The sequence below is a fragment of the Sciurus vulgaris genome, assembly GCF_902686455.1.
Source record: "Sciurus vulgaris genome assembly, chromosome: 2".
In the NCBI taxonomy this organism is placed as follows: domain Eukaryota; kingdom Metazoa; phylum Chordata; class Mammalia; order Rodentia; family Sciuridae; genus Sciurus; species Sciurus vulgaris.
The window spans coordinates 148,046,255-148,073,491 of NC_136462.1; the positions used below are offsets into that span (position 1 = coordinate 148,046,255).

A 27,237-nucleotide genomic window follows, 5' to 3' on the forward strand; every position below is an offset into this window, starting at 1 on the left:
CAGGAGGCCCTGGGTTCAATCCCCAGTACTGCAAAAACAAAAGCTCTGGAAACATATTTGTCACTTAAAATATCTTTAGAGAAATTGAACTCTAATGTAGTAATGAAATTTAATTTATTATGTATATAAAAGATTGCTTATCATAGCATAATTAAAGGGTGTAGAAACTGCCAGCTCTCTTCAGGTAGAGTTTTCCTATTTTAGGAAAACTTCACCTCAAATAATAGAAGCTACAACTTGAAATGACTTGAACAATAAGGCCATCTGTTTCTCACAGTTAGCTGAGAGGAGAGAGGAGGGCTCCCAAGCAGGTTGAGTCAGGGGCAACATTACCAGGACCTGGTCCTTTCTGTTCTCTCTCTCTCTCTCTCTCTCTCTCTCTCTCTTTCATACTAGGGATTGAACCTAAGGGTGCTTTACCACTGAGTTACATCCCCAATCCTTTTTATTTATTTATTTATTTATTTAAATTTTGAGACAGGGTTTCACTAAGTTGCTGAGGCTGGACATGAACTTGTGATCTTCCTGCCTCAGCCTGCCACGTTGCTGGGATGATAAGCTGGGAGGATAAACTGTGCCTAGCTGAAACTGAGTCCTTCAACATTCCTTTCTGCCATCACCTTCTGGCACAAACCATTCAGAGGAAAAAATGAGCCTTGTGTGCTGCTTTTTTGATCAAGGGATCCTTTCCTATGATCTGTTTTCTTTCATATCCCGTATGCCACATGGCTTGAACCTGTTCATCCCTGAGCTAATCACTGGCAAGGGGATGGCGTTACTGTAATTGGCTTGCAGTAACCATGTGAAATCATGTGGACATGGAGAAGTCATCATGATGTACAAACCACATGCTAGAAGCTTGGACACCTGATGGGTATATCATGAAGGACTATCACTTGGGCACCAAATATGTATTTATTAGAAGTTGCCAGAAGCTATGACATATTCTATTCAATAATTCAATTAAAGAGAAACTAAAAATTCGAGTGATTTGGAAAAGTAGATGTTCTCTGACATGCTGTAGGATTACCCCAAATATTCTAAATCAATGGGGGACTAAATGTCACTGTCACAGAGCAGCCTGCCACCATGATAACCAAAGGGATCTGTTTAAGACTCTGAGCTTAATAATACCGAGCACTAAACTTGAATTTTTATGCACATAAATGTTACAAAAGGTTATAATAATGGATAAAATCACATTTCAGAGGAGTATAATTATAATTATCATTATAATTATAGTAATTAAGTAGTTGCAAAAATAAAATTAAAACATTTATGTTACAATAAAATTTTTAGAGAATTTTGTAGTGCTGGAGTTTGTTGGAACTATCAATATGAATTCATGACTTTAGAAAGTAGTACACTTTTCCTAACTCTTAGCCATGAACATGTAATGCTTTTATGTCTATCATTAATACCCACATGGAAAAATCTGGTATGCATACGCCAGTGTCCAAATTTTAGGTTTTATCTCTATTCACCATAAAAAATAATTAGTTCCACTTACTAGGTCAAGAACTAGAATTTTTTTGTGTGGAGGGTTAGAAAATTCAGATGCTTTTAAAATGTGAGTTATGTTCCTGAAAGGATAAAGGCCCCAACTAAAAGGGGTTTCTATGAGTAATAATATTGATATTAAAAGAGCAAAGAATAATTATAGGTAATTGAAATAAGTTGAGTCTATAGAGTTTCCTTTTGTGGAATTTGGTAAGCTGATTTTATGATTTTATATGAAAACTTAAAGCATCAGACATAGCAAAGACACTTCTGCAGATGGGCAGTGTGGGGCGAGTTGCTCAAGCAGATAAGAAAATATATTTGAAACTATTGTAGTTCAGAATATGTGTTAATGCCACAGAAACAGGTGAATCCATGTTTGGAAGCTAGATTTACGACAGACTGCTCAGTGCTGATTAGTAGAAAATCAGACTATGCAATATATCAGGTAGAACCTGATCTGTGGTCTCCAACTAGGACCAAGAAAACATTATTCAGGCTGAGAGCAATGGTACATGCCTATAATCCCAGCTACTCAGGAGGCTGAGGCAGGAAGATCACAAGTTTGAGACCAGCTTGGGCAACTTAGCTAGATCCCATTAAAAAAAAAAAAAAAAATGGCAGGGGATGTAGCTCAGTGGTAGAGTGCCCCTGTGTTCAACCCTCTGTGCTGAAGAAAAAAGGATATATTATTCAGGCATCAGACATCAATAGATTAGAAGCTTCCAGCTGACTTCTAAGAGAACTCTTCCATTTCCTGCAGTATTAAATTAGGGAGAAACTAAAACTTCAAATCAAGAAGGAAGGGTAAAGGACAACCAGTTCTTCACTTGGATGAAAAAAATTGGATCTGTATTTAAATCATACTTCAAAACTAATTAAATATAAAAAAGCAAAACTATGAAAATATTAGGAGATAATACAAGGGAATATTATGATGACTTCATGTCATGGAATAGTTTCTTAAAACAGAGCTTAAAATGCAAAGTAAAAAGGACAAGGTTAAAATTAAGAACTTCTGTTCATTGAAAGAAACCATGAAAAGATAACCACAGCTGGAAGAAGATACATATATAACTGATAAAGGATTAGTGTCCAGAAAATATAAAGAACTCTATCAATGAGAAAAAGAAAAGTTACCAATAGAAAGATGCTCAAAAGTTTGACACTGTACAAAGGGGAAATACGAATATAATACAATGTTCTGTATCATTGCTAATCAGGGAATTAAATCCACATTGATATTTTACGTTCATCAGATTTACAAAAGATAAAACTAGACAATATCAAGTTTGACAATATCAAGGTGTTGAATGGTGAGAACGTAAGTCAAAACAATCACCCTGGAGGACAATTTATTAATTGTTAATGATGCAGGTACTTGATTTCCTCTCCTAGCCAATTCCCCAAGAAACTCTTAAAAGAATATCTATTGCCACAAAGTATGTAATAGCTAAAAATATAGAAACAATTCAAATGTCTATTGATAGGAGACTGGTGTGGTAGGGATTACAAGTTGCCCCCTAACCCTCCATTGTGGACCCCTGATTTTTAACTAGCTCCATAGCTACTCCAAATGAAAACTGTATTTCCCAGCCTCCTTTTTCAATAGGTGGGCTCATGTGACTAAGTTCTGCCCAATAGGTTGTGAGAGGGAGTGTGGTGAGTCGGAGGTCCTTTTTGTAAGTTGGAATACAGGGCATGGGGTATTATTCCTCTGGAGAGGGACCCTGAGCATTCCAGGGTGAAGCAGAGGTCTTTCCTGAGTCCTGAGCTACCAAAGACACTGAGTGTGAAAGTGACTTCACATCTACTTGACCAAGAAGGCTCATTACCATGGCAATGCCTCCCAGAACAGAGAAAAGGCCCCCATGAGGTCTAGACCCAAAGAAGTAAATTTCTGCAATTTGAAGGAGGTACTTTGGAGGTATTTTGTTCTTGTTTCTGGCCAGGATCAGGACACAAGAAAAGAGACTTATAACATACTGTTTCCTGTGCCTATTCCATATATTGGTGCCCAGCATCCCAGCTGAGGTCCAGGACTGGGTGAGGGATCTGGGCCTGAACAGCAGGCATGTTAACAACTGCAGCCCTGCCCAGGCCCCAGCCTCCCATGGGTTACTGAGAGGGTGACTTTTCTACCTATGGGAATATGGCCTAGCAAGAGGAACCATGGAACTATGGAGAAGTAGATAGCTACAAGTGTGTTTCCAGAGCGCCAGGAGAAAAGCAGCCTGGATCTGTGAGGAGCAGGATGGTTGGTACTTCTCTCTGCCTTCCAGGCCTGATGCCACTTTTCCAGCAGATGCCCTTAGAGCCTTGTCAGAGTAGGCTGCACTCTGCCTTTGCAGGCCGGTCATATCAGCTTTGAAGGGCCCCCCTTGTCAGAGCCACACCTCCCTGCCCCCCACAGAACTGCTGCTTGTGAGATGTATGGTGAGGTGGGAGGAGTCTGGTCATGTCCACATGTATATGTCCACCAGCCACTCCCCTGTCCTCATTCTTGACATCCCAAGACTCCAAAACTATATGGAGGCATGTGACTTATTACACCAAAGATCTTCCAAGTCCCCAGAGTCAGTTTCAGGGAGCTGGGCTCTCAGGTATGCAACAGAATCGGGTTCAAGAGGGTTATTACGAGTGGAAGAGGGATTTATAGGGATATATGGATGTCTAAAAGGAATGGCAGACAAAATTATGTGTGTACATTTCTGTAGCTGATTAAAATAACTAGGAAAATAGGGTTTGGTTTGGAAGGTTACTTGACATCTATCAACATTTAAAATTCACATACTCATATAATTTATGCTATAGATATATCCACACATGTACACAACTCTATTTGGGTAATACTGGAAATCAAACACAGGGTCCCAAACATGCTAAGCACACATTCTACCACTGAGCTACATCCCCAGTCCTACATGAGACATTTTTGATAGGGATATTTATTATAGCACTGATTGCAGTAGTAAAAAGATTGAAAACAACCCAAAAATCTGCCATTAAGGAGCTGGTTAAATCAAATATGGTACAATTACTTACCATTAAAAAGAGCAAACAGAGTATATGATGCTGATACAAAAAGATCTCCAAGATGTACGTTCAGTGAAAAAAGAGAAAAGCATGTGAGCATACTATCACACAGCTTGGTAAACAAAAGTATATGCATATGCTCTTGCAGTGTACAGCATAGAACTGGAAGGATACATGAGAGAACTGGGGGATTCAGAGAGGAAAACACAGCATTTTGCAATGTTTAAATTTTTAAATTATATTTATGCATTTCCTAGATTTACCAAGTATTAACATTTCCAGAAACAGGATCTAGAAAGAACAGTGGCTATAGAGTTCTTATATATGGCCTATAAGATATAGACTACAGTGGGGTGGAAGGTTAACATTGTAGTCCCCCAGAATACAAAAGTGTGCGAGTGGAAGGCAGTACTGATACAAATGGAAACGTGGCTGTGAGCAAGAAGGTGGCACTACAGAGGACAGACCTGGTACTTGGTCTGTGTAGAGTACTCAAAAAGCGATGTCAATATTTTAAACAAATACACAGAGCTTCTGTACCTGATTGATGCTGAGAGCCTAAATAATCAGAGGATCTCTGAGCTCAACGTTAAAAATGTGTCAAGAACTCCTGTTAAGAACACAACATCGGGGTGGTGACATTCATCATTGGTAGCAAAATATTTGTCCATAGAGAAGGGATCTGAATTTTTGGAAACAGTCAAATGTTATTTGGTCACAAGTTCTGTTAAAAAAGTGAGAGATCAAGTTAAGCAATTACTTTTTTAGTAAACGAGAAAGAAAGGAAGGAAGCAAAGAAGGAAGAGAGGGAAGGAGGGAGGGAGGGAGGGAAGGAAGGAAGGAAGGAAGGAAGGAAGGAAGGAAGGAAGGAAGGAAGGAAGGAAGGGAGGGAGGGAGGGAGGGATGGAGGGAGGGAGGGAAAAAAAGAATGAAAAGAAAATAAGAGCACGCTGTTGCTCGGGTGCCCCTTAAAACTCTGCTCTGATGGTCAAACCGCCAAAGGATGCTTTTAAAATGATGTACGTCTTGACAGCAGGTTAAGGGGAGATTCGGGCTCCCAAGAGGACTTCTCTGAGTGTAGGCTCGGAGGATTTGTTAGGGAAACCCGCCCTAGCCCAGGGGGTGGCGCGCCGTTTGGGGCGGGGCGGGGCGCGGGCGTCCGGAGCTCAGCTTTTCTTGCGCAGCTGGCTGTACTGCGCGCGGCCCAGGATGGGCTCCATGACGCTGGGCCGGAAGAAGCTGTCGCTGACCCTGCGCTTCGGTTTCTCGCGGGGCATGGCCAGGAAGCCGGAGCGCGGTGCGCAGGGCGTCTCGATCTTGTCCTCCAGGCCCGGGTAGAAGAGCGCGCCCGGGCCCCGCGAGCTGCGAAGGCTGCCGCGGTGTTGCGCTGGGCGCGGCGCCGACTCCGGGCTGGTAGGTGGAGCCCCAGACCCCTTGCGCTCCGGCTCCCGACGCTCGGTCTCGATCGGGGGGTTGTCAATGTCTCGGAATTCGCTCTCAGGCTCCATCAGAGACAGCCTGGGAAGCTGAGAACACAGCAGCCACGTTAGTGGCCCTACTTGGCCCTCGTCCCTACGTCTCAGATCCACATCCCCTCCTGGGGTCCTCGCCTTCATTCTCCCACAGGCTGGAATGTGGGAAGCAGGATGGGGGACGCCAGGGTGACCAGTGAGGTCCTTACAATTCTGATCTCCACCAGCCAGACTCAGGCAAGGCAAGCCATGTCCCCAAGGTTTCTAGACCCCTTGAACTTTTCTAAGGGAACCCTCAAAGGGAGGTCAGTGGCTTTAGAAGCCCTTTCTTGGATTAGAGCTATAGGCTGAGTGCAATTCACACATTGACCCAACCAGGGTCAGGGTACCTGCCTGGGCATGTTTGGGGCCCCAGGTGAGCAAACTCTCTGTCAAGCCCCCCTGAATGCCTCTTTGTGGGAGTGACAGTAACCCAGTCCCTGGCCAACTGGAAAGGTATATACCCCCTGCCCTGCCCAGCCAGCCCTTCTTGGGCTTACTCAATTGGTAACTTGCTCTGGGAAGGGGTCTAGAGGCTCCCAAAGGGATGGCATTGGTGCCCTTTGGGCTTTACCTGTTGGAAAAGGTGATAGAATTGGGATTGGGCCAGCTGCTGTCCTTGGAATTCGTGGCCCACCCCTCAGGGTGTCCTAGAAGCCTCCCAGCAACCCCACCACCAGAGGCATGCATATCTGTCAGGTCCTTCAGGTGGTAGCTGAGGGTGAGGGCTGAGCCACTGGGGATTCCCCACACTGATAGTGAAAGTCCTCCACTGGTGAGAGAAGGGGGCATGTGAGGGAGAGCCCTCTGGTCAGGGCCCTAGGCCTCTATATTCTTGGGTTTGGGAAAGGCCTCATAAATCAAAATGTTTCTGGGGACAATGAGAATTGGAGGGGGGGGGGCTCCAGAGACTGGGGGAAAGGTGGGAGGCTGCAGCATATAAGTCAAATATACTTTATCTGTCCTCTCCAGGTCCCCCTGGGAGAGAGAGTTTAGCCCTGAATGGGACTCACCGGCACATAGTGCACCACTGTGTCCACCACATTGTCAGTAACACCCTTCAGGGCATCTGAGAAGGACATGGCCCTCCCCTTGGTGGAGGAGACAGCAGGGGCTGGTGTGAGGTGCAGTATCTTCCCTGCTGTGCCCAGTACAGCCATAGGTGCCCATGTCACAGCTGAGATGGTGCTCCGGAGGGTCTTCTGCAGGGTGTGTGCCACACTACCCAGGAGTCCTCTGGAGCTGGGCAGGGCTACTTCCTGAGAACCAGAGCAGGGTCAGCACCTCCTACAATGACTCTCCTGATTCTTCTCCCCACCACCACCAGAGCTAGAGGGGAAGGAATATGGACCCCAAAGTGAAAAATCTTTAAGCCCGGCCCTGCCATTAGCTGTGTGGCCTTGGGCGTGTCACTTCCTCTCCCATTTTTTTTCTTTCTTTCCTTTTTATTAATCTTTTTTTTTATTTGGAAGTACTATGTATTGAACCCAGGGGTGCTGTACCACTGAGCTATAGCCCAAGCCCTTTTATTTTATTTTATTTTACTTTACTTTGAGACAGGGTCTTGCTAAGTTGCCAATGCTGGCCTTGAACTTGCAATCCTCCTGTCTCAGCTTCCCAAGACACTGGCATTACAGGTGTCCACCACTATATCCACCACCTCCCCAGTCTCTTCATCTGCAAAATGAGACAGTGATCTCTGCCCTTCTTCTCTTATGGGGTGTGATGAGGGTCAACTGAGTGACATGGAAAAACTTTGTGCATTTGAGGGTGGGAGGAGAGTGCTGTACCCTTGTATGCTGTCTCTGGGTTGAGGACAGAGACCTTTCTTTCACCCTGTGCCTGCTTCTCGCTCCCTTGTGGGTTGTGGGGCCTGTAGGCTCCTGCTCTCCTCCTGACCTCACTGAGCTTGTTCTCCTCGGCCTCCGATTCATCCTCCTCCTGCGTCTCCTCGCCCTCTGTGTCTGTCTGGTCATCGTGGTCCTCATCCTGAGCAGCCGCGAGGTTGTGCAGCCAGGGCACTCGCACTTCACTCTGCTTCCGGGACACCACCTGCGTGGCCATTGATGCACCCCACTGGGCCAGACTACTCTGAAGGAGAGATGGCAGCACACCACTGACCTGGCAGCCTCTGCTGAAGGTCAAGGAGAGCCGCACTAGCCAGAGCTCCTCCCTGCAGGGCCAGGGACAGGACTGATGATCCACCTGGTCCCAGCAGACATTTCTCAACACTTTTTATTGAGGGGTGACTTGTACCATCGAAGAGCACACATCTTGAGCGTACACTTTTATGGATTGTTTTAAGAATGCACCTCTGTAACTACCATAGATGGATAGAGACCATTTTCAACACCTCAGAAGATCACCAGTGCCCCAACTCAGTGTACCATACTCCTCCAAGAGTGATCACTGGTCTGACCTACCACCATGCATCCATTTCAGCATTTTGTTTCCCCATTTTTGGTGCTAGGATTGAATCCAGGGCCTCACCATGCTAAACTCATGCTATACCATTGAGTTCCATGCCTATTTTTGCACTTCACATAAATGCGTATTTGTTCCTGCGTAGCTTCTTTAGTTCCACATGATGCTGTGACAGTCATCCTTGCTGCATATAAAGGTGCTTCCCTCTTTTTCATCCTTGCATAATATTAATATTCCCTTGTGTGAATTCACCACCATTTACCCATTCTAGTATGGAGGGACATCTGTGTTGCTTCTAGTTCTTGGCTAAGGATAAAGCTGATAGGAACTTTTTTTTTTTTTTTTTTTTTTTTTGTGGTGCTAGGGATCAAACCCAGGGCCTTGTGCTTGTGAGGCGAGCACTCTACCAGCTGAGCTATCTCCCCAGCCCTGATAGGAACATTTTTGATGTTGTCTTTTAGGAGACAAAAGTGGTCATTCTCCAGGGTCTCCATATTGTATAGCTTTTGGGGATGCCATTCCAGTCTACATGAATGGGGCGCCTGAGTTTCTACCCTCTCTATCAGCTGGGCCAGGTATGTGGATCAGTCTCAGCTCTCATTGGCAAATGGCACTCAGTGCAGGGGACAGAGGGGAACCACTACTCCTGGATCCCAATGGAGCCAAAATCTGGTGCACAGCAGGTTCTCAGCACACAGGTGCTTGAATGAATGATCCAGGCCTGAGGAGGCTTTTAAAAGTACCACTCTCGTGACGGCCGAAAAGTGGTCATCTTCTTGCTGACCCTCATTCTTTAATGTTGTTTTATTTCCATTTTTGACCTTAGTTTCTTACTGAAGTTCCCAATGTGGGGGGGAATCCAGCCATCTGAGATAAAGGACACAGAGAGGTGGGGGTGGGAGCTTGAGGAGCTAACCCTATGTGGGCCTAGAAAAGACAGCTTTGCCTTGGGTATAGTGGGAGTAGAAATTAGAAGCTTCTAGAAGGAAAATCAGAAGTCAGGGGACAGTCAGGGACCAGGGCCAGCTGGATTCTCTCCCTAACAGAAGGGGTTTGTGCTTTAAGGATGACACTTCCTAGTACCTAGATAGCAGATGTAGTCTGCTCCCTTGCAGGTGTGAGGGCTAACAGCAAGGCAATGGAGTAGGGGCACTCGGAGGTAGAATGGGGGGACAGAAGTAGGTGGTGGGGCAGGATCACCCCAGCAACAGGACTTGCCCTCTTCTCGTGCCCTGTCCTTTCTTTCCCCTGGTGGCTTGGATGATTAGCCCTCCACTCCTGTTAAGGATCCTTGTTCTTAGATCTAAAGTCCCAGCCCAAATTGGAAGGGAGAATGTTCCCAGGACAGGAGGGACCAGGGTTCAAACAGGGTTCAGGCAATGCTCAGGGCAGATACTCACCAGGGGTGCCACCCCTGGGATCCACATGGCTAGGGAGTGGCCCTGCTTCAGTGCCCAGGCTGTGGACTTCATGGTGTGTTGAGAGAGGGTGTTGGCCAGGGTCCCCACCCTGCTCACAAAGCTCGGCTTGGCTTTGGGAGGCTTCTGGGCCTGCTGGCATCCAGGAGCTTGGGCTGGGTAGGGATTTGGGGAGAAAGAAGGGAAAACAGATCAGAGAGGGGCTGGGGGAAGCTGGGTTATATTTTGGGCCAGAAAGCAGTTGTCCTAATTCTACCACAAACTCACTTTTATTTTTTTTCCCCTAGTACTGGAGATTAGCCCAGAGGTGCTCTACTGAGTCACATCCCCAGCCCTTTTAATTTTTTATACTGAGGCAGGGTCTCATTAAGTTTCTGAGGCTGGCCTTGAACTTGCGATCCTCCTTCCTCAGCCTCCTGAGTCACTGGGATTTCACTTTCCCTCTTTATGGATGAAAAGAAGACTATGATTCTTGATCACTCTGAAAATTCCTCTGGGCCTTCCTGTTCTAGAGCCATGGGTGCATGAGCTCTTGCCTCCCACTGGTTCCCAGGTCCATGGTTCCCCAGGGTACATGGGTGGCCTTAATGGCAGATACCTGACTCTTCCTTGGCTGGAGGGAGGAGGTACTCTACCACCTTCTCAATGCTGCCCAAGGCCAGGTCGGCCCCTCCAGAGGCCAGTCGGCCAGCTCGGGTGTTAGCAGCATACTCTGCAGTCTCTTTGGCCACCCCCCATGCGAGCTCACAGCCAGCCAGAGTGGCCCCCAGGACCTTGTCTGAAGTGCTTGCGATAGGCACACTGATGCTATTTCTGGCACTTCGAAGCCGGGTGGAGATGGTGTCCTTCAGCTCAGAGGCAATCTGGGGAAAGGGAGAGAATGGGTCAGACACATGGTCTCCTCCCAGACCCTGTGGGAGCTGCCCTCTCAGAGTCTCAGGCCCCTGAGCCCAACTCCCTGGAAGCCCTCATTTAAAGGTCCAGGGAACTAGCACCAATGTGTGGGCACCCAAAGTAAGCAATGCCAGTCACTTGGACCTTCAGCCTTCTTTACACCACTATGCTGCCTGTCAGGGTCCTGCTCATCCTTTGAGATTAGCCCCCACAGCTCCCTGCAGGTGGCATCTATTCTGATACCCTTGTACAAATAAGGCACTACTCCTTCCAAATTCCTGTCTTGACTCCTCTGTCCCTCCCTCAGAAGGCTGGTTCCAACTGCACTTATATTGATTTATAGATGTAGTTGATCTTCCTCTAAGTTCTGCACTAAAATTATTTACCTTCCTCCTAAATAACTTGGGAGCTCCTTTGTGACAAAGACATTGGTACCTTTTATTTATTTATTTTTGGAAGAGTGAAAGGAGTAGGATTTATTCACGTGTGGAAAAGAGAAACAGAACTCTTGCAGGGGCAAAAGGGGACCCTGGTAGGGGTTATCCATTTTTGCCCTTTATGTGGAAAATGGAAGTAAAGAACACTGGCTTATTCTCCCGTGGTCTCTGCTTAGGCTGTGTGACTAGCGGAGTCATTGGTTTTCTTATCTGTACAATGGGGGTAACAAGCCCTGTTCCAGAGGATTGGCAAGAGGATTAAGTGACAGAGCTCCATGAAGCACATTATGGTCCCTTGGCAGGGCAGGGCTCAGTGAATGTTTATGGGATGGTAGGTGGTTGATCAATGAAACAGATGAGGCCAGAGAGTGAAACTTATTCCCCCCAAGTGCCTAATGCAACCACTCAATGAACATGTGACCAGGTGAAGTTTTTTTTTTTTTTCAATCTCGTGGCCCGTAGAGAGCTGGATTTCTAGGACATGGGGCTAATCCCCATGAGTGTGACCCATGATATTAGGCAACTGTAGTCACCAAGTGGTGCAGTACAGACCCATGGAGCCCCAAGTCCCAGGGCCAGATATCCGGAAGTTATGGGACCCACCTAAGCTCCTATTTGAGTTTCCCTGGGGTTTGTGCTTGCTGCCCCCTGCCCCCCAATTTGGCTCCATAGGAAGAGGAAGAACCTGTTGTGCTGCATTAGGGACAGGTAGCCACCACCAGCCTTGGAGGCTGCTTGCCATGGATACTCAGAAAGACTCCCAGCTCTCCTTTCTGAGAGGCAGTATAGGGATCATTGGGGAAGAGGAAGGAGCTCACCTTTTCAGGAGGGTACTGGAGGGCCGGGATCTTTTCCTCGAGATGGTCCAGGCCTCGGCAGGCCAGCTCATTGGCAGCTATGACTAGAAGGAAAGGACCATGTTGGGGTAAGTCCTGCCCCCTACTGCAAGAAACAGCGTCTTCTGTGCCAAGGAAAGCCCTCAGATCCCCAGCTCTCATCCCCAGTTCTGCTGCCTCCCAGGCACCCATGAGCCCAAAGACCTTTTTGGTCATTAGCTCTATCTGCTTGTGACTCCTTGAGACCAACAGTTTCAGGGTTGGTCAGACATGCACTCAAAGCTTAGCTCCTGCATCACATGGTTTCAGGCAAGTCACATCTGTTGGACCCTCAGATTCTTCATTTGTGAAATGTGGTGCCTACCTTGCAGGGTTGTGAAGATCAAGGGAAGGAAACTACACAGATCACCTGCCATTACTGCCCCCTCCCTTCTTCACCCTCCTCTCCTGCTCAGGGTCTCTGGGTAAACATGAGGAAGAGACAGAACAGAGATACCAGGTGGGCTGCTTTTGGGTGTTGGCATTGGCCTTGATGGGGCCAGGCCTAGACCTCCTTAGTTCTAGAGGTGAAAAACTCCTAGTCACAGCTAGTATAGGCTCCATATTGTCCATGACCCTTGCTTTTAATCACTAGGGGTCAAGATGGTAGAGAGTGTGAAAAGGATCACAGGGAAGAAAAAGGAATTCCTGCAGAGAGTGGGGCAAATACCAGTGGATGCTAACGTTACAGAGACTACTTCTCAGGGGCTGTCAAGGACATAAGTTCTGCAGTCATGGTCATGGATACCTCAGTTTTCAAGGGTATTCATGTATACTCTTTCATTTATTCTTTATCCCAATGAATTATTATTATAGTTGTTGTTTAATTAATTAGTTAATTTTGCAAAATTCACAAGCAGCAGACAGCCCAAATGGTTTAGCTGTTTTTTTCTTCTTCTTTTACTGGTGGTATTGGGGATTTTTTAAAAAATTTTTTTACTTTTTTGGTACTGGGGATCAAACTCAGGGGCACTTAACCACTGAGCCACATACTCAAGACATTTTTATATTTTATTTAAAGACACGGTCTCACTAAGTTGCTTAGAATCTAAGTTGCTGAGGCTGGCTTTGAACTTGTGATTCTCCTGCCTCAGCCTCTCCAGCTGCTGGAATTACAGGCCTATGCCACAACACCCAGCTAGGTATTGGGAATTTAACCCAGAGCCACTCTCCCACTGAGCTACAACCCCAACCCTTTTGTTGTTTTTCTGTTTTGAGATAGTCTCACCAAGTTGCAAGACTGACCTTGAACTTGCTATCCTCCTGCAGCAGCCTCCTGGGTCATTGCAATTACAGGCATATGGCACCATGCCCAGCTTGACAGTCTTCTCATTGGACAGAATGAGTCCCAGGGATTGGGTATTTTAGGAGCTTTCAGGAGGGGAGGCTAACACAGGGCCTGGGTCATCTTTACAACTGTCCTCCTTTTGTGTGTGGAAGCCTCAGATTCCCACAATTCTCTACTTAGGATAGTGGAAGACGCTAGACTTCTCGCCACTGTTGGGATTTCTTTCCACTCAGTCAAAAGCTGTGCCATAGTGATCATATTTTCAGATGGGGTAGAATCATTTGCAAGGGGCAAGTCTGTTAGGACTCCCATGAACGGCATTTTCCACCTTTAAGTGCCTGGCTGGTAGCTCTCTACTGCCCTCACGTGTTACCAGCAGGAACCATCAGACTCTCCAGCACTTGCCAGGTCAGCCCTAGTGTCCACTGCCCCTGTCACTGTTCCAGACTCTGCCAGTTCTTACTGTTGCTGGAGTTGGAGCTAGGGTGGGTGACTAGTCTGCCACCAGCCCCACCTTCACCATCACTGGCATAGCTCTGTCTATCCCTTTCCCTGAAAATTCTGTGGTCCATCATTGTCATTTAGGAAGAGATCAGCTAGGCTGTAGTTGAGGCATGTATAGATGGAAAGAAACTGTTTATCTTTTTCTTTTTTCAGTAGTAGGGGTTGAATGTAGGGACATTCTACCACTGAGCTACATCCTCAGCCCCTTTTGTTTATTTATTTATTTTTAAATTTTGAGACAGGCTCTTCCTAAATTACCCAGGTTGGCCTCAAACTTAAGATCCTCCTGCTTCAGCCTCCTGAGTCACTGGGACTACAGATGTGCACCACCATGCCCAGCTGGTATCCACATATTTCTATTGATAGATGAGAAGACCAGGTGATGGGGTGGAGGCAGATGGGGGACAGTCAGGCAGACAGATAGGTAAGTTATCAGATAATCAGACAGAATGGCAGGTAGCAGTGTCAGTGGACAGGTGGGCAGTGGTCGAGAGCCACAGGGACTCACACTGGGTGGACAGCCTGCGCACCACGGGCTCCATGCTCCACGCCGCCAAGCTGCTGGCACCCTGAACGCCCTTCTCGTAGGCATTGCACACAGAGGCCACCAGGGGGTGGGCTTCCTTGGTGCTGGTGTACGTCTTCTGGAAGCACTCACAGGTGCCGCTTACCACGGGCAGCTGCATGACTCGATGCAACACGTTCTCCTGCTCCTGGCAGGAAAGAAACTCATCCAAGTTATCCACCTCCTTTCCAGCCTCCCAGGAAGGTGACCCCAGGGCTAGGCAACCCACTGGTAAAACTGAATCCAAGAGATCTGGGAGGAACCAAGGCCAAAAAATGTCTCTGGATGTCCTGGTCTGGGAGCATGAGGGAGCCCACAGGGAAAACAAGAGCCAGACTGCCATGACCTTCTGGTTATAACCCATGCTCTGAGAGTACCGCTGAAGCATTCTGTTCTCCAGGAGCCAAGCTAAATAGCAGCACCCCTCCCAGACTTACTGGTAGAGCAAGTGTCAAAGTACCTGTCCAGAGTTTTGGCTTCATCTAGGCCTATTTCATCCTGGTTTTTCTGAGATCCTGCCTCCCTGCTTATGGATGCTGCTCCAGTGCTAAATATGCTCTCCTTTCCTCCCATCCCTTTCTGCCTTTCACATCTTCTCTGAAGCTTCCTGACTCTCCTCCTTCACATCAGAAGCCTCTGAGTCCTTCCCTGGGTTGTCTCTACATCCATGTCACCGTGCTGATTCCCTGGGTACTTGTCTCTCTCTCTCCCAGTACTCTGTGGACTCTGTGATCCCAGCACCTAGCCAAAAGCTTGACCCAGGAGAAATGGATCATAGAGCTGCACCTTGTAGAATGCCCAAGTTTCCATGTACCCAACTGCATGGAATCAAAAACTTGGCCTGCAGGAGGCTCTGCAATAATAATTCTTTCTAGAATTTCTCTGCTAGACTTGTATTTAGCTGTATCCTTGGATGGGAGCTCTCCCCCAACATAGTGGCCTGTGCCCCTTGTTGGATGGTTTTGCTGAGTTGCAATCTGCCTTCATCCCCTCCCTGCCAGCCTACTCTCTGCATTCCTCAACAACCCTGAGCTAGTCTATTTCATCCTTCATGGGTTGGCTTTCTCACATCTGAAGCCAAATTGTCTCCCTTTGGAGGTTGCTTTTCTGTACAGAATAGCTCTGGTTCCTCACTTGGTTTATAAATGGTTCATGTTATGGTCTGGTGACCCCCTCCTCTGAACATGCTACAACTTGGCACTGTCCTTTTTTGCCAGTGACCCTCTGAGTCAGTATTAACACCATTACTTTGCTGACAGGGAGACTGATACTCTGAGATGTGAAACTATTTACCCAAGATCACACAGCTAATAATTGACAAAGCCAGGATTCCAAGTCTGACTTGAAATGGCATATCTGGAATTTGCTTCAAAATAATGTAAGGTGAATTGATGGGGATGAGAATGAGGCAGATTGGCTGTGGATTCATGGTTGTTGGTGCTAGTGAAGGGTACATAGGGCCTTACTATATTCTTACATATGTAAGACTTTTCCAGATTAAAAACTCTCCAGGTATAACTCAGATGCTCAGACTCTGCATAGCTTTGAATGTGCCACTCTGGCAGGGTTCTTTCTGTCCTGAAAGTGAGGACTAGACTGTTCTATTTGTAGGATGTTAAGTTAGCCAGGGCTATCAAGTATTTTAGCTTTTCATCCTGATGGTGAGTTGGAAACTGGAACTAGAAAAAGATTTTGACTAGACATAAAAGGGCATTTTCTTTAATATTTTAAACAGAGCCTTCAAAGGTTGTTTTAGACAAAACCAAAGGGGGAAGCAGATTCTGGGAAAGGACAAAACCTGTTAAGGTTTTACTGCATGTAACCATTTTATGCCTCTCTGTGTTGTGAACCTCAGTATAAAACTTACATGGCGAGCCCTTGTGCAAAGGTTAGTTAAAGCCTAATTTGTGATGAGATGGGTTTATAATTTTTAAGTTTCACTAACCATCTAAACTAAGCCCAAATAAGAAAAGTCTTGCCAAGAGGCATCGAGCACACCTAAATGTATCAAGATCAGTCCAAGTCACAGTGAAAATCAGGTCAAAGATAAACACCAGATATACTAAACATCCAAGTCATTCTCATGGGCTGCAGCAATAGTTGTGCTCTTGATGAGCCATTCATAGTATAAATGATGCTGGAGTCACAAACTGCAATGGCTGGTGGTAGACAAAGCATGGACTTCTACATCAGGGTTTTGAACATGGTAGCTCCTTTCCTTTCCATCCCTCCCCACCCTGCAGCCAGGATTTATGTCCTTTTTCTCCTAAGGCTTTCGTTTTCAATTGACATTTTTTTTTTTCCTTTCCTCCAGATCCTTTCACAACCCCCTGAAAAAGGGGGTGATGGCAGGAATAATTGAGACATGGTCAATGAACCAGTTTATAGTTTAGACTTATCTTGCTCCAGGTCCCCTGAATCTCCCTCCCTTCTTCTTCCTCCTCCCTCAGGTGTCCATTCCCCATTTCACAAGAGCGCAAGTTACTCACGGGAACGTCTCTATCCAGCAAGGTCGGGCCCTTGTTGACTGCCATCCTAGCTCTTCACGCTGCAAAGCAGAAAGTCTCAGGTCCATCAGAGGCATGCAGGCTGCAATCCACAGCCTTAGTTCCTTACCTCCCATGGCCACCCCCTGGACCCAGGCTATCTGGAAGCTCCGTTTTTCTAATAGACGTTTGGAGGGTGACTATCATCTGGAACTCTTAGAGTTCCAGAACAAGTTGCTCCTCAGCTTACTGATCAACACTTTCTTATAAAGGTTCAGGATAAGAAATGAAAAAAATGCAGGTGGTCATGAGAGCTAAAGATTTTAGATGAAGTCCCAGGCTCTTAAGATTCAAAGAGACTCAAAGAGTAAGTTTCAGGTTCATTCTCCTTTTTTAATGAAAAAAAAAAAAATCTGGTTTAATTCCTCTGCTTCTAAGTAAGCACCTTGTCCCTCTCTAACTCAGCCAGATGAATAGCCAATCACTCATAAAACTAGCTATTTCAGCTGTGTTCTGTAAAAACTACTGACCACCAAATAGCTACTCTAGAGTCCTGGTCATTCGCCTTGAATCTTTCCCTCAGTAGTTTCCCTGCAGGTCTCTTCATCCCCAGTAAAAGTTCCAACAGGCCTTTACCCTCAACTCCTTCCCTTTAATACTCATAAACAAGCCAGGTAAGGTGGATCCCCCAGGACCCCCACACTCACTGCAACAGACCTCCACCTTAGCCTCACAGAGCCCAGACTGTGGAGTGCCTCCTCGGCAGAAACACTTCCAGTCACTCCAGGGAGTCTTGGGCAATGCTACTCAGGCCTCCCAGACAGAGGGCAGAGAGGAAGAGGAAGCTGGATCAGCCTGTTGCCATGGTTATCTGACCCAGGGACCCTGGGCTCATCCTAACTTCTATAAGGATAGTTAACCAATGAGAATGTAGATTGCAGAGCTGAAGCACACCCAGCCTCAGAGAATTTATTATTCCAGAGTCATGAGGAATCTGTTCTGTAACACTTGTGGTCCTCAGTTGGCAAAAGTTTTGCTTTTCATAAAAAAGGTATTGAGACCTATGTCATTAAATCCATAAGCTCTAAAGTTCTGTCATCTTTGGTTCTTTTCCCCAAGTGGGTCCTGTGGAACAATTTTCAGTTTCTCTCATGCTTTCTTTTTCACTTCGAAAAGTGAATATTGAAAAGGATGATCTAAGCTTGCACTGAGACAGGATCCACCTGAATATAGTCATCTTTGATTATGGAGATACATGCTTTCAGTAAGGGCAGTGGAAGAAAGGTTTTGTTCTCTTGAGTTTGGAGAGCAACAATGTTGATAAGATTCTATCATCGACCAACAGTACTAGGACAACCAAGAAATGATCATACTTTCCTCAGCAGGAACTCAAAACAAGAGCCCAAGTTCTAGTTTCTGGCTTCTAAGCTGATGGAGGACAGGGTGCCAATCAGTGTCTTCAGATTGTCTAAGAAGGGCTCCTTATTTAAAAATGAATAATAGAGCCCCGTGTGGTAACCCACACCTGTCATCCCAGCAACTCAGGAGATAGGGGAGGAGGATTGCAAGTTCAAGTCCAACCTGGGAAACTTAGCAAGAAATAATAATAATAATAATAATAATAATAATAGGATAGTAAAGGACAGCACTTATTTTGCTTGTTGTTGGCAGAAATACATGTATTGACTCTGCTAAGTCATATGGTGTGGAAACAGGAGAAAGGGGTAGGGGTGGGGAGAAACAGTACTTTATGATGGATCTTTGGTACTAAAGGGTGTTTCTATAATAAAGTAGGAATGGGACATCAGAAAAGGGAAAAGATAATCTAGCAGGGAGCCTCAGAAAGGATAAAAATCTGTGATATACTTAATACTTCTCATCCAATCTGAATTTCTCTGATGTAAGATAGTAATGGAGAGGAAAGGAAGTGTTTTAAAGAAGTGGACTCTGTCCTCACTTCAAGGTTCAGGACAAATTATCTGGGAAAGTGAGAACCTGGGCCAAAGGGCAGTTTTTAGCCTCAGGAGTAGTGACTTTGGGCCAGAGGGAGTAGAGAGCTCTGTGCCTGAAAGTTCTGCTGACAAAGCTGGGCTTTTGGCCACTTCAGCTGAGATTCTAGAATGTGGGTGAGAGGTGAGAAGTGGTGAAAGGGCTGAAGAAAGTCCCAAGGGAAGAGCCAGCCTGCAGTAGCAGCTGTCAAGGCATGAAGTTCTATCTTCCTTCTCCACCCCTGTCACCACTGTCCACCACCACAAGAGCTGGAACCTTGGTAATCTTGTTCACAGGTGAACCCCCTGACCCCAGAGCAACATGGACTCAAATGTTCATTGCTGAATAAACAAATTTCCAGGCAACAATGTTCAGTTGTGAATGTGTTGGCCTGTATGTCTATTAGGGAATGTTTTGGTATTTGGAACCCCTCATGAATGTGGAAGCTTTGGGTGGGAGGGCTAGTTGGGAAGGAGAAAGATGCACAGGGAGGAGACACACCACCCACTCTACTTGCAGAGGATTCCAAGATTGAAATCAATAAAACATGCCTTCATGAATTCAAGGCAGCCTGCTCTAGGCAGAGGCCATAGCACCATCTCCAGGGCTGCTGCAGAGCACCGCTACAGGATAGCAGTTTGGATAGAGCTTCTTAGGGGAGCCTCGCAACCCAGGACCTCCACATGTGAATCTCTCTGGAATCCACCCTCTCAGCTTGCATCTCCCAACCCAAAGCTCCCTCTACCTACTGTATAGACTTGGATTAGGGAGTGTCTGCCCTACTGTGTTCCTGTTAACTCCTTTCTAATCCCAGAACACATTCACAGATACATGAATCAGTTTTGTCTAGAAATTTATTGAACATAATTAATCTCTTAAAGAATCTAGACAAGATTAAAAAACACTTAAGCTTTTTTATTTGCCCTGCTTTAGCAGCTCTCATTTCTCTTAAAATTTCCAAAATATTCTTTCTTTCTCAAACCTTTTTTTTTTTTTTTTTTTTTTTTTGGTACCAGGGATCAAACCCAGGGGTACTTAACCACTAAGCCACATCCCAGTCCTTTTTATATTTTATTTTGAGGCAGGGTCTCACTAAGTTGCTTAGGGCCTTGCTGAGTTGCTGAGGCTGGCCTCGAACTTGTGATTCTCCTGCCTCAGTCTCCTGAGCTGCTGGGATTACAGGTGTGCACCACCATGCCCACCTCAAACCTCCTATCTTTATGGATCAGATTAAAAACAGCCAGTCACCGGGTGCACTGGCACACACTTGTAATCCCTACTTGATAGGCTGAAAAAGGAGAATCAGAAGTTTGAAGCCAGCCTGGGAGAGTTTGCAAGACCCTGTCTCAAAATAAAAAATAAAAAGGGTTGGGGATGTGGCTCAGTGGTAGAGTGCTTGCCTAGCATGTACAATACTCTGGAATCGATCAATCCCTGGCATCCCCAGCATCCCTACCCCACTACACACACACAAATAACAGAGAGCCAAGGACTTGAGTCTACTTTTCAAAAATCTCAATCACATTTATGGGAACCTTACTTAGTGCATATTTCTTTTCTCATTTACATTCAGATGAATGACATGGCTTTACTGGTAGTGTTGGCCTTGGCCTCCTATGTACTAGCACCCTATTTCTCCACCTCTCTTCCCTCAAACTAAAGAATCTGAATTCACAAAAAAGATAACCCAAGATGGAAAGTAGGAACACAAGTAAATGCTTCTGACTCAATGTTCCCAAGTCCTTTTTACTGGTCCCTTACTGCTCCTTCATACCTCCCGCAATGACCCTAAGAATAAGTAAATTATGTCTTTCCTACATTTACAAGAGTAATCATGAAATTTTAAACTGCATCTTGATGAAAATTAATGTGGAATTGCCCACATTATGGCTTTAAATAAAAACAATCTGGATGATAGGTCTAGGTAGGTTTAGTTTTGTAGGATGAAATATAAACCATTATCAAAAGTTCCAAATTTGAGAAGGGTAAGAGGTAAAAAGCACAGGATTCTGAAGTCTCACACTTGTACTCAATCATGAAGGCAATGAGATGTCATGGAAAGCACACTAGAAAGGGAATCAAAGGAGTGTGCTGACCTGGGTTTTATTTGCTCTTTTTCAGTGTCAATTTTCTTATCAGTCACAATCTACATAAGAGGCAGGATGTAACCTTCCACCTATTTTTCCCTTCTGTTTACTTCTGAATTTTGCTTACTCATTGCATTATGGAAAGAATTCTCTCCACAGACACATTTACACCATGAAGATGCCTGTGTTTCTGAGTCTACTTCTGAATATAAGGACAAAAGTACAGTGATGGTCAAGGCCAACAGGTGAGGAGCCTCTCAGCCCAGCTCCCCACCATCCTGCTACTGACACCTATGGAGCGGGGTACAGCTGATGGGAAAAAAGTGGTCTGCTATCAGATCTGAAGGTGCTGTGCATCAGATCCATGATAATCACGTGAAACCAATAATCCATACAACCCAATCCATAAACATGTATTAGAGTTCACTTATTAGATTGGGTCTTTTTCAATTTTTATTCATGCAGCAAATGCTAAGTGCCTACTATGCACATAAGGGATGCTCAGTAAATGTTAGGTGAAGGGAAAATATTCAGAAATTCAGAAGTCATTCCAGTACTCTAAAAACACCATACATCCTCAAGCTCCATTCTTGGTCCCACCTCTGCTCACATTACAGATCATAAATGTTCACGTGAACAAAAAAATATAAGCATGGTATGACATGATTTGTGATCAAGGAAAATATTTCTTTCATGAAGCTGTCGTATTTAAACAGTCTCTGGTCCTTAGCCTACAGACACCCTAGAGGATCTTCAGCTTCATCTGAGGATAGGCCACAGTGATGATACCTGCCACAGAGGATATGAGACCTCCAAGCCCAATGATGCCTGGGTTGGACCTATAGATCCCCATCTGGTCCAAAGGGATCAGGATGTCACAGAAGTTCTTCACTGTGTCCAGAAGCAAGGGAGGATGCTGCTTCAGAGATCGAAATAAAAGCCATTCTGTTTCTTCATCAGCCAAGCTGTACCCAAAAGAATTCTGGGATGACTTCTCTCTCTTTGCCCTGTCATGAGCAAGCCGTCCCATCTGCAGGGAGATTTCATACAGATCCCTGATCAGACTCAGTAGGAGAAAATAGTAGTAGTGGCGAGTGGCCCATGTCTGCCACTTCTCTTTGTTGATGCTCACGGCGAGACCCACACTTCTCACCCAGAGTATGGTGTCACAGATGAAATAAACCACACGGTTCAGGTTGGCTAATGTTAAGCATAAGCGGGACACTGGGTCGGTGGCATGGATGCTCTGCTCAGTTGACTGGATAGCATGTACCACATTGCCTAATCGGAACCCTGTAAGAAGAACCCACACAGTTAACAGTTGCTCACTACTAGGTAATGGGGCTGCAGAATCCCTGTGTCAGGGTGAGGGGCCAGCATGGTATTTTAATAATTGATGATTGTTTCAAGTTCAGCCTTAGTTAAGGAAAAGAGGGCTTAATAGTATGTTAAGGACACCTAAAATGATGCTGGAAAGCACAAAAGACAGTGACTTTTAAAAATTCATCTCCTCTAGTCTAGTGAATATCTTAACATTGACTTTTGCCTACTTCAGGCATGGCTAATCATAAGTGTGGGTTGTTACACTGGAACATTTCCACGGCCACTTTCTTCTGAAGGAAGGACTATCATATGAACTCCAGGTGCAACATTCTCTTGGAGTCTAATGTTTTACACTTTATTTACTTTCCAGAAAAAAAGATTGCCTTTTGAAAAAAACACCATTATCATTTTGCCATTTCTGTGGTCCACACCCTCTTTGTTCCCTTAGTCAAAGAAGACAAAGTGGAGATGGTAAGGTTGTCATGTGGGCTCTGGATGAATTAATTGACCTCTGTGACTGCAAGTCTGTATGAAGGCATGCACTTCAATTAATGAGTCAACAAGTATTTATGGAGAACCTGGAGAATGAGTTCTGGTCCTAAATATTACAAAAGATACAACAGAAGTACTCAGTAAGGGCTCAGACGTGGCTACTCTCTGAACACTAAGGATCTCAAGAGTGCTTGGTATTATTTTACCAAATATAACACAAACACAGGGCATGTCATGACTGTTCTAGTACATGGATTCTGGGTTCTGATTCTGGCTCTTGTATTAACTGACTGAATGACCTTGAACAAGTCCCTTTTGGAGAGTCTAATGACCTCTGAAGGACCTCTGAGCTCCACCAATCTAAAGACTCTAAAACAGAATTTCTAATCATGGCCTTCACGCCAAATCTAGGAAAGTTCACCCCACCCGTCCCATGCTCTGCTTGACAAATTAAGTCTTCTCTGTCAAACCAGTTTCTTAGTTTGACACTGATCCTCCAACATAATGATTTGCTCATAACAATTCTGAGCCTTTGCTGGAGGAAACTGCCTTGAACAATGCTTTTTCTGTCTCTCCAGCCACACCTCAATTTCTACCTTCTCCAAAACATCTTTCTTTACCCTAGTCACCACATTTGGCAACAAGTCTTATGTCATTGTTTATAACATGATCTTATTTCTCTCACAAAGCTAAGAACTGCTCGTTGATGAAGTAGGGGCTCAAAAACAACTGATCAATATGTCATTGTCTACATCCCATTCTAATGCTTCTGCTGGCCTGCTGTGGCAACATCTGGTTCTCATCAAACAGTGAGGTGCTAGGCATGCTATTGTTACATGATGTATGGGATTTCCCAGGATGATTTATTATGAAATTTAGATGAGTGTAAAATACTGCCTTCACTTTTTGCCTTTAACATGAAACTACCTTGTAAATGGTCTAGGAAAAATGTATCCCTCAAATCCTTTAGCAATCCTCAAGAGAAGAAGGTGGCCTAGGTCATTGCTCTTCTGTTCTATAGAACAAAAGGTTCAGAGGAGCCAGAAGCTCATGCCAGGGATTGTCAAGATGCTTTGTGATTGTAAGCACAAAAGATGAGCTACCACATTTTATGTCCCACTTGTTAGGATCAAGCAGAAGAATTTGACATAGCACTAAGCATGAACACAGGACAGTGTGTGTGAATGGTCTGCAGGCAAACATTCAACCTTTTGGTCCTACCATGAGGTAGCCTTACTGGTCAACGTCATCAATAAACTTGGTTGACTAGAAATTAAAACCTTGAAAGCAAACTGTGAATTACAGTGCCTGAGGCTGAGAATTCTACACCAGGAGCCACTGTCCCTCAAGAGACAGGGTACTTACATTTACGGCCAGTGCTCACACTGGACTCCAGTTTCTTGAGCTTCATTACCACCTTCTCTTTGCCAGCTTTAGGCTCTAACAAATATCTAAGCAACATGCATGTGTATTGAGTGGCTCTGAAATGGAAAAGAATGAGGAAAATGATTTCTAAGCCAAATAAAACTTGATTCATGAAGTAAGAGAAAGAAACATCTTGCTAAAGGCAAAGAGAAACATCTCTCTGAAGGCAAAATTTCAAAGAGGATTTCTCCCTCTGCAGCTCTTACAAGAGCAAAATTCTGCAACAGTCATTCTGCAGAGGGCCAAAGGGTAGAACATAAAATGGAAATGCAACACAAAGGTTATTATGAAAGAGGACTTTGCAATAATGCACTGAACAGCTCCCCAAAAGGCTCCTTACTGGCACAGGAACATGAATGTAGTCAAAGTGGAAATTACCCCAAAGTTTCCATGCATATAAAATGATTTTCAGATTTTTAAAATGAACTATTTTACCACATAGTTAACCTACTATTTATGTGACAGGACAGAAACTTAAACCAGATTTGAATGAAAATCTACAGTTTGAATATTATTTAATCTTTTAAAACTTAAGGACAAAATACACACCAATACAAAAATTAGTACAGATGTATTTTATATTTGCCTCTCAAAATTTACAAGTATTATATATAAAATACAAGCAGAATCCTGTTTAATAATAATATATACTCAATAAAGGGAATGCCAACTTTAACAATGACTTACTGATAAATATAACAAATGAGAAATTGGATATCACACAAACATCCAAATGCATCTAGAAGTCTAGTCAATAAAAGTAGGTGCCAGTTCTTACTGTCCTACAACTGCATTTGAGTCCTTGTATGATATGTACATTAATCTCAAAAAAATGTGGAACATTTTCCAAAATGGTGAACATGACTTTGGTAATAAAGTAAAAGAGAAGAAATGATTGGAGGTGTGGCTCAGTGGCAGAGTACTTTCTTAGCATGCACAAGGCCCTGGGTTTGATTCCCAGTATCACATAAATGAGAGGGAAGAAAAGGGGAGGGAGGAGGAGGAGAAGAAGGGGGAGAATGATCAGGAGAAGAAGACAGGGATCTATCTGCCTTTTTTTTTTTTTTTTTTTTTGCATATTGGGATTGAACCTGGCATGTTCTACCACAGAACTACATCCCCAGCCCTTCTTATTTTGAGACAGGATCTGGCTAAAGTCCCAGGCTGGCCTTGAACCTGGGATCTTCCTGCCTCAGCCTAGGTTGCTCGGATTACAGTTGTGTCACTGCACCAGGCACTCTCTGCCTCTTTTACAGGGTGCTTTCTGACCAGAGGGCTCAAGCTACTCATGTCAATGAACTTCCCTTTCTCAGCTTTGATCTGACAATAGGAGGAGGTCTGAAAATGGCATTATTTTATGAATACCAGCTTTTTCATGAAAATTATACAAATGATTAAGAAGGTAGGGAAATGAGCAATAGAGATCTGATCTTGCTGAATAAGTATATTCTAAGTGATTATTTTATTAACACCCTCCTTGATAAATCTTGCAGGATATATTCTGGGTATACTGGCATTATAGATTTCTATTTTAATGAAGTTTGTATATATTGCAACTGTTTTGAAAAGTTATCAAGTTAATTAGAAAGGTTTAGTAGTTAAGAGGTGGGCACTGGCATCAACAGTGGATTTGCATCTCTCAACTCTGCCACTTAGTACCCATTAAATCTCCTTTTACCTCAGTTTCCCCATCTGTGAAAGTATCTCTTTCACAAAGTTGTCATGAGGGTTAAATAAGTTAACATGTGCAAAACATTGATAACAAACTTGATACAAAGTTTGCTTACCTAAGTCTCACAGGGCTACTCTTACTGGTGTGTTTTTATATTAGCACTTGAATACCCAGAAGAGAAGAAAGAGAGCTGTCAAGTAAAACGGCAACAGTAGCTAGTGACTATTCAGCAAGAATCTTTTAGCAAAATGCTAAAAGAAACATCATGAGCAAGGATTAAAAATCAAAACAATCTGATATTTTCAGGGGCACAGCATGTACCTTGTAGGTGCAGTTAGTTCTAAGGGCTCTTTCCACTGTATTTTTAGTTTACAAAATTATTTCACACTCGGTATCTCAATGACACAGATTGGGCATTAGTGTAAGATAAAGAAAAAAATACAACTTCTGTTTTTCTATAAGCATTTCAAGGGGGTGTTTGAAACCAAGTGGTTTGCTCCCCTAGTCACAAATGCCAACCCAAAATTTCTCTTTAACCCACTAAGTCCCAAATTTTCGATTCTGCAAATATTTCAACAAAATTGACACGGGCTTATTAAAATAGGTTGGAAATGATACAGGTTGGAAATAGGATATATACATCTAGGGTGTATATATCCTTTATAAACACTCAAGTCATTCATGTAATACTTTTCTCAAATGAACAGAACTCTAAAAATATTTATTTTTCAAAGTGACTATAAGTGCCTATTTCAAAGTTACAATTTAAGATTTTAAAATAGTTGTATATAGGACGATGGAGAATAATGGGTTAAAAGAAATTCCTTGGAAGAATGTTGGGAGGGGAGAACTCGGTTTTTCTTTCCCGGGAGAAGAAAGTTAGGAGAGAGGAGAGTTGGAAGACTGATGACACACAGCCAGCGGCCTCGACGCGGCTGGGATGTTCAGCCCCACTGAATCGAAGGTGAAGAGGGGCTCGTGCACTAAACGTCCTCGGCGGGAGCTGGCGGCGACCTTCTTGCTTCGATTGCCCGGGGTGTTAGCTCGCTTCTCCTTCTGGGGTGGTGGGAACCCGGCGAGGAAGAGATGGAGGCCGCCGGCAATGACTCACCTGAAGAGTCGATCCCGGCCCTGGGTCTGGTTGGTGAAGCGGATGAAGGCGTCCATGGCACCAGCCCGAGGCCACGAGTTGCACCGGGTTGGCCGTGGGTCCTCTGGGGCTCAGTGGGTCCCCAGGGAATGTCCGGGTCAGGGGAACTGTGGGGTGGGAGGGGCTGAGTCTCTGCCCACTTGGGGCTGATACGCCTTCCG

The 27,237-nt window shown here is 44.7% G+C and overlaps 3 protein-coding genes across 6 annotated transcripts in view; 1 reads left to right on the forward strand and 2 right to left on the reverse strand.

Moving 5' to 3' along the window:
• Positions 1-5,461: 5,461 nt before the first annotated feature.
• Positions 5,462-17,827, reverse strand: PLIN1 (perilipin 1). Of its 4 annotated transcripts, none has more exons than XM_079118709.1 (9): positions 17,646-17,827; positions 16,942-17,000; positions 14,396-14,600; positions 12,039-12,121; positions 10,488-10,752; positions 9,872-10,038; positions 7,947-8,138; positions 7,061-7,306; positions 5,462-6,062 (listed from the first exon to the last, which is right to left on the reverse strand). In XM_079118709.1, exons 2-9 carry the CDS (start codon positions 16,984-16,986, stop codon positions 5,703-5,705), a joined length of 1,563 nt encoding a protein of 520 aa, XP_078974835.1. In that variant the 5' UTR covers positions 16,987-17,000; positions 17,646-17,827; the 3' UTR covers positions 5,462-5,702. The 4 variants fall into 4 exon arrangements, with proteins under 4 accessions (XP_078974835.1, XP_078974832.1, XP_078974833.1 ...); XM_079118706.1 differs by having other exon boundaries at positions 9,872-10,044; positions 17,646-17,826; XM_079118707.1 differs by having other exon boundaries at positions 9,872-10,044; positions 17,662-17,821.
• A 1,936-nt stretch (positions 17,828-19,763) lies between these two features.
• Positions 19,764-27,221, reverse strand: PEX11A (peroxisomal biogenesis factor 11 alpha). Its single transcript, XM_079125538.1, has 3 exons — positions 27,038-27,221; positions 24,195-24,310; positions 19,764-22,307 (listed from the first exon to the last, which is right to left on the reverse strand). Exons 1-3 carry the CDS (start codon positions 27,091-27,093, stop codon positions 21,757-21,759), a joined length of 723 nt encoding a protein of 240 aa, XP_078981664.1. The 5' UTR covers positions 27,094-27,221; the 3' UTR covers positions 19,764-21,756.
• The window catches only part of WDR93 (WD repeat domain 93), a 51,634-nt gene continuing 50,519 nt past the window's right edge, over positions 26,123-27,237 (forward strand). The window contains exon 1 of the mRNA XM_079125420.1: positions 26,123-26,890. The gene's annotated coding sequence lies outside the window, so the exon portion shown is untranslated. The remainder of the gene's footprint in view (positions 26,891-27,237) is intronic.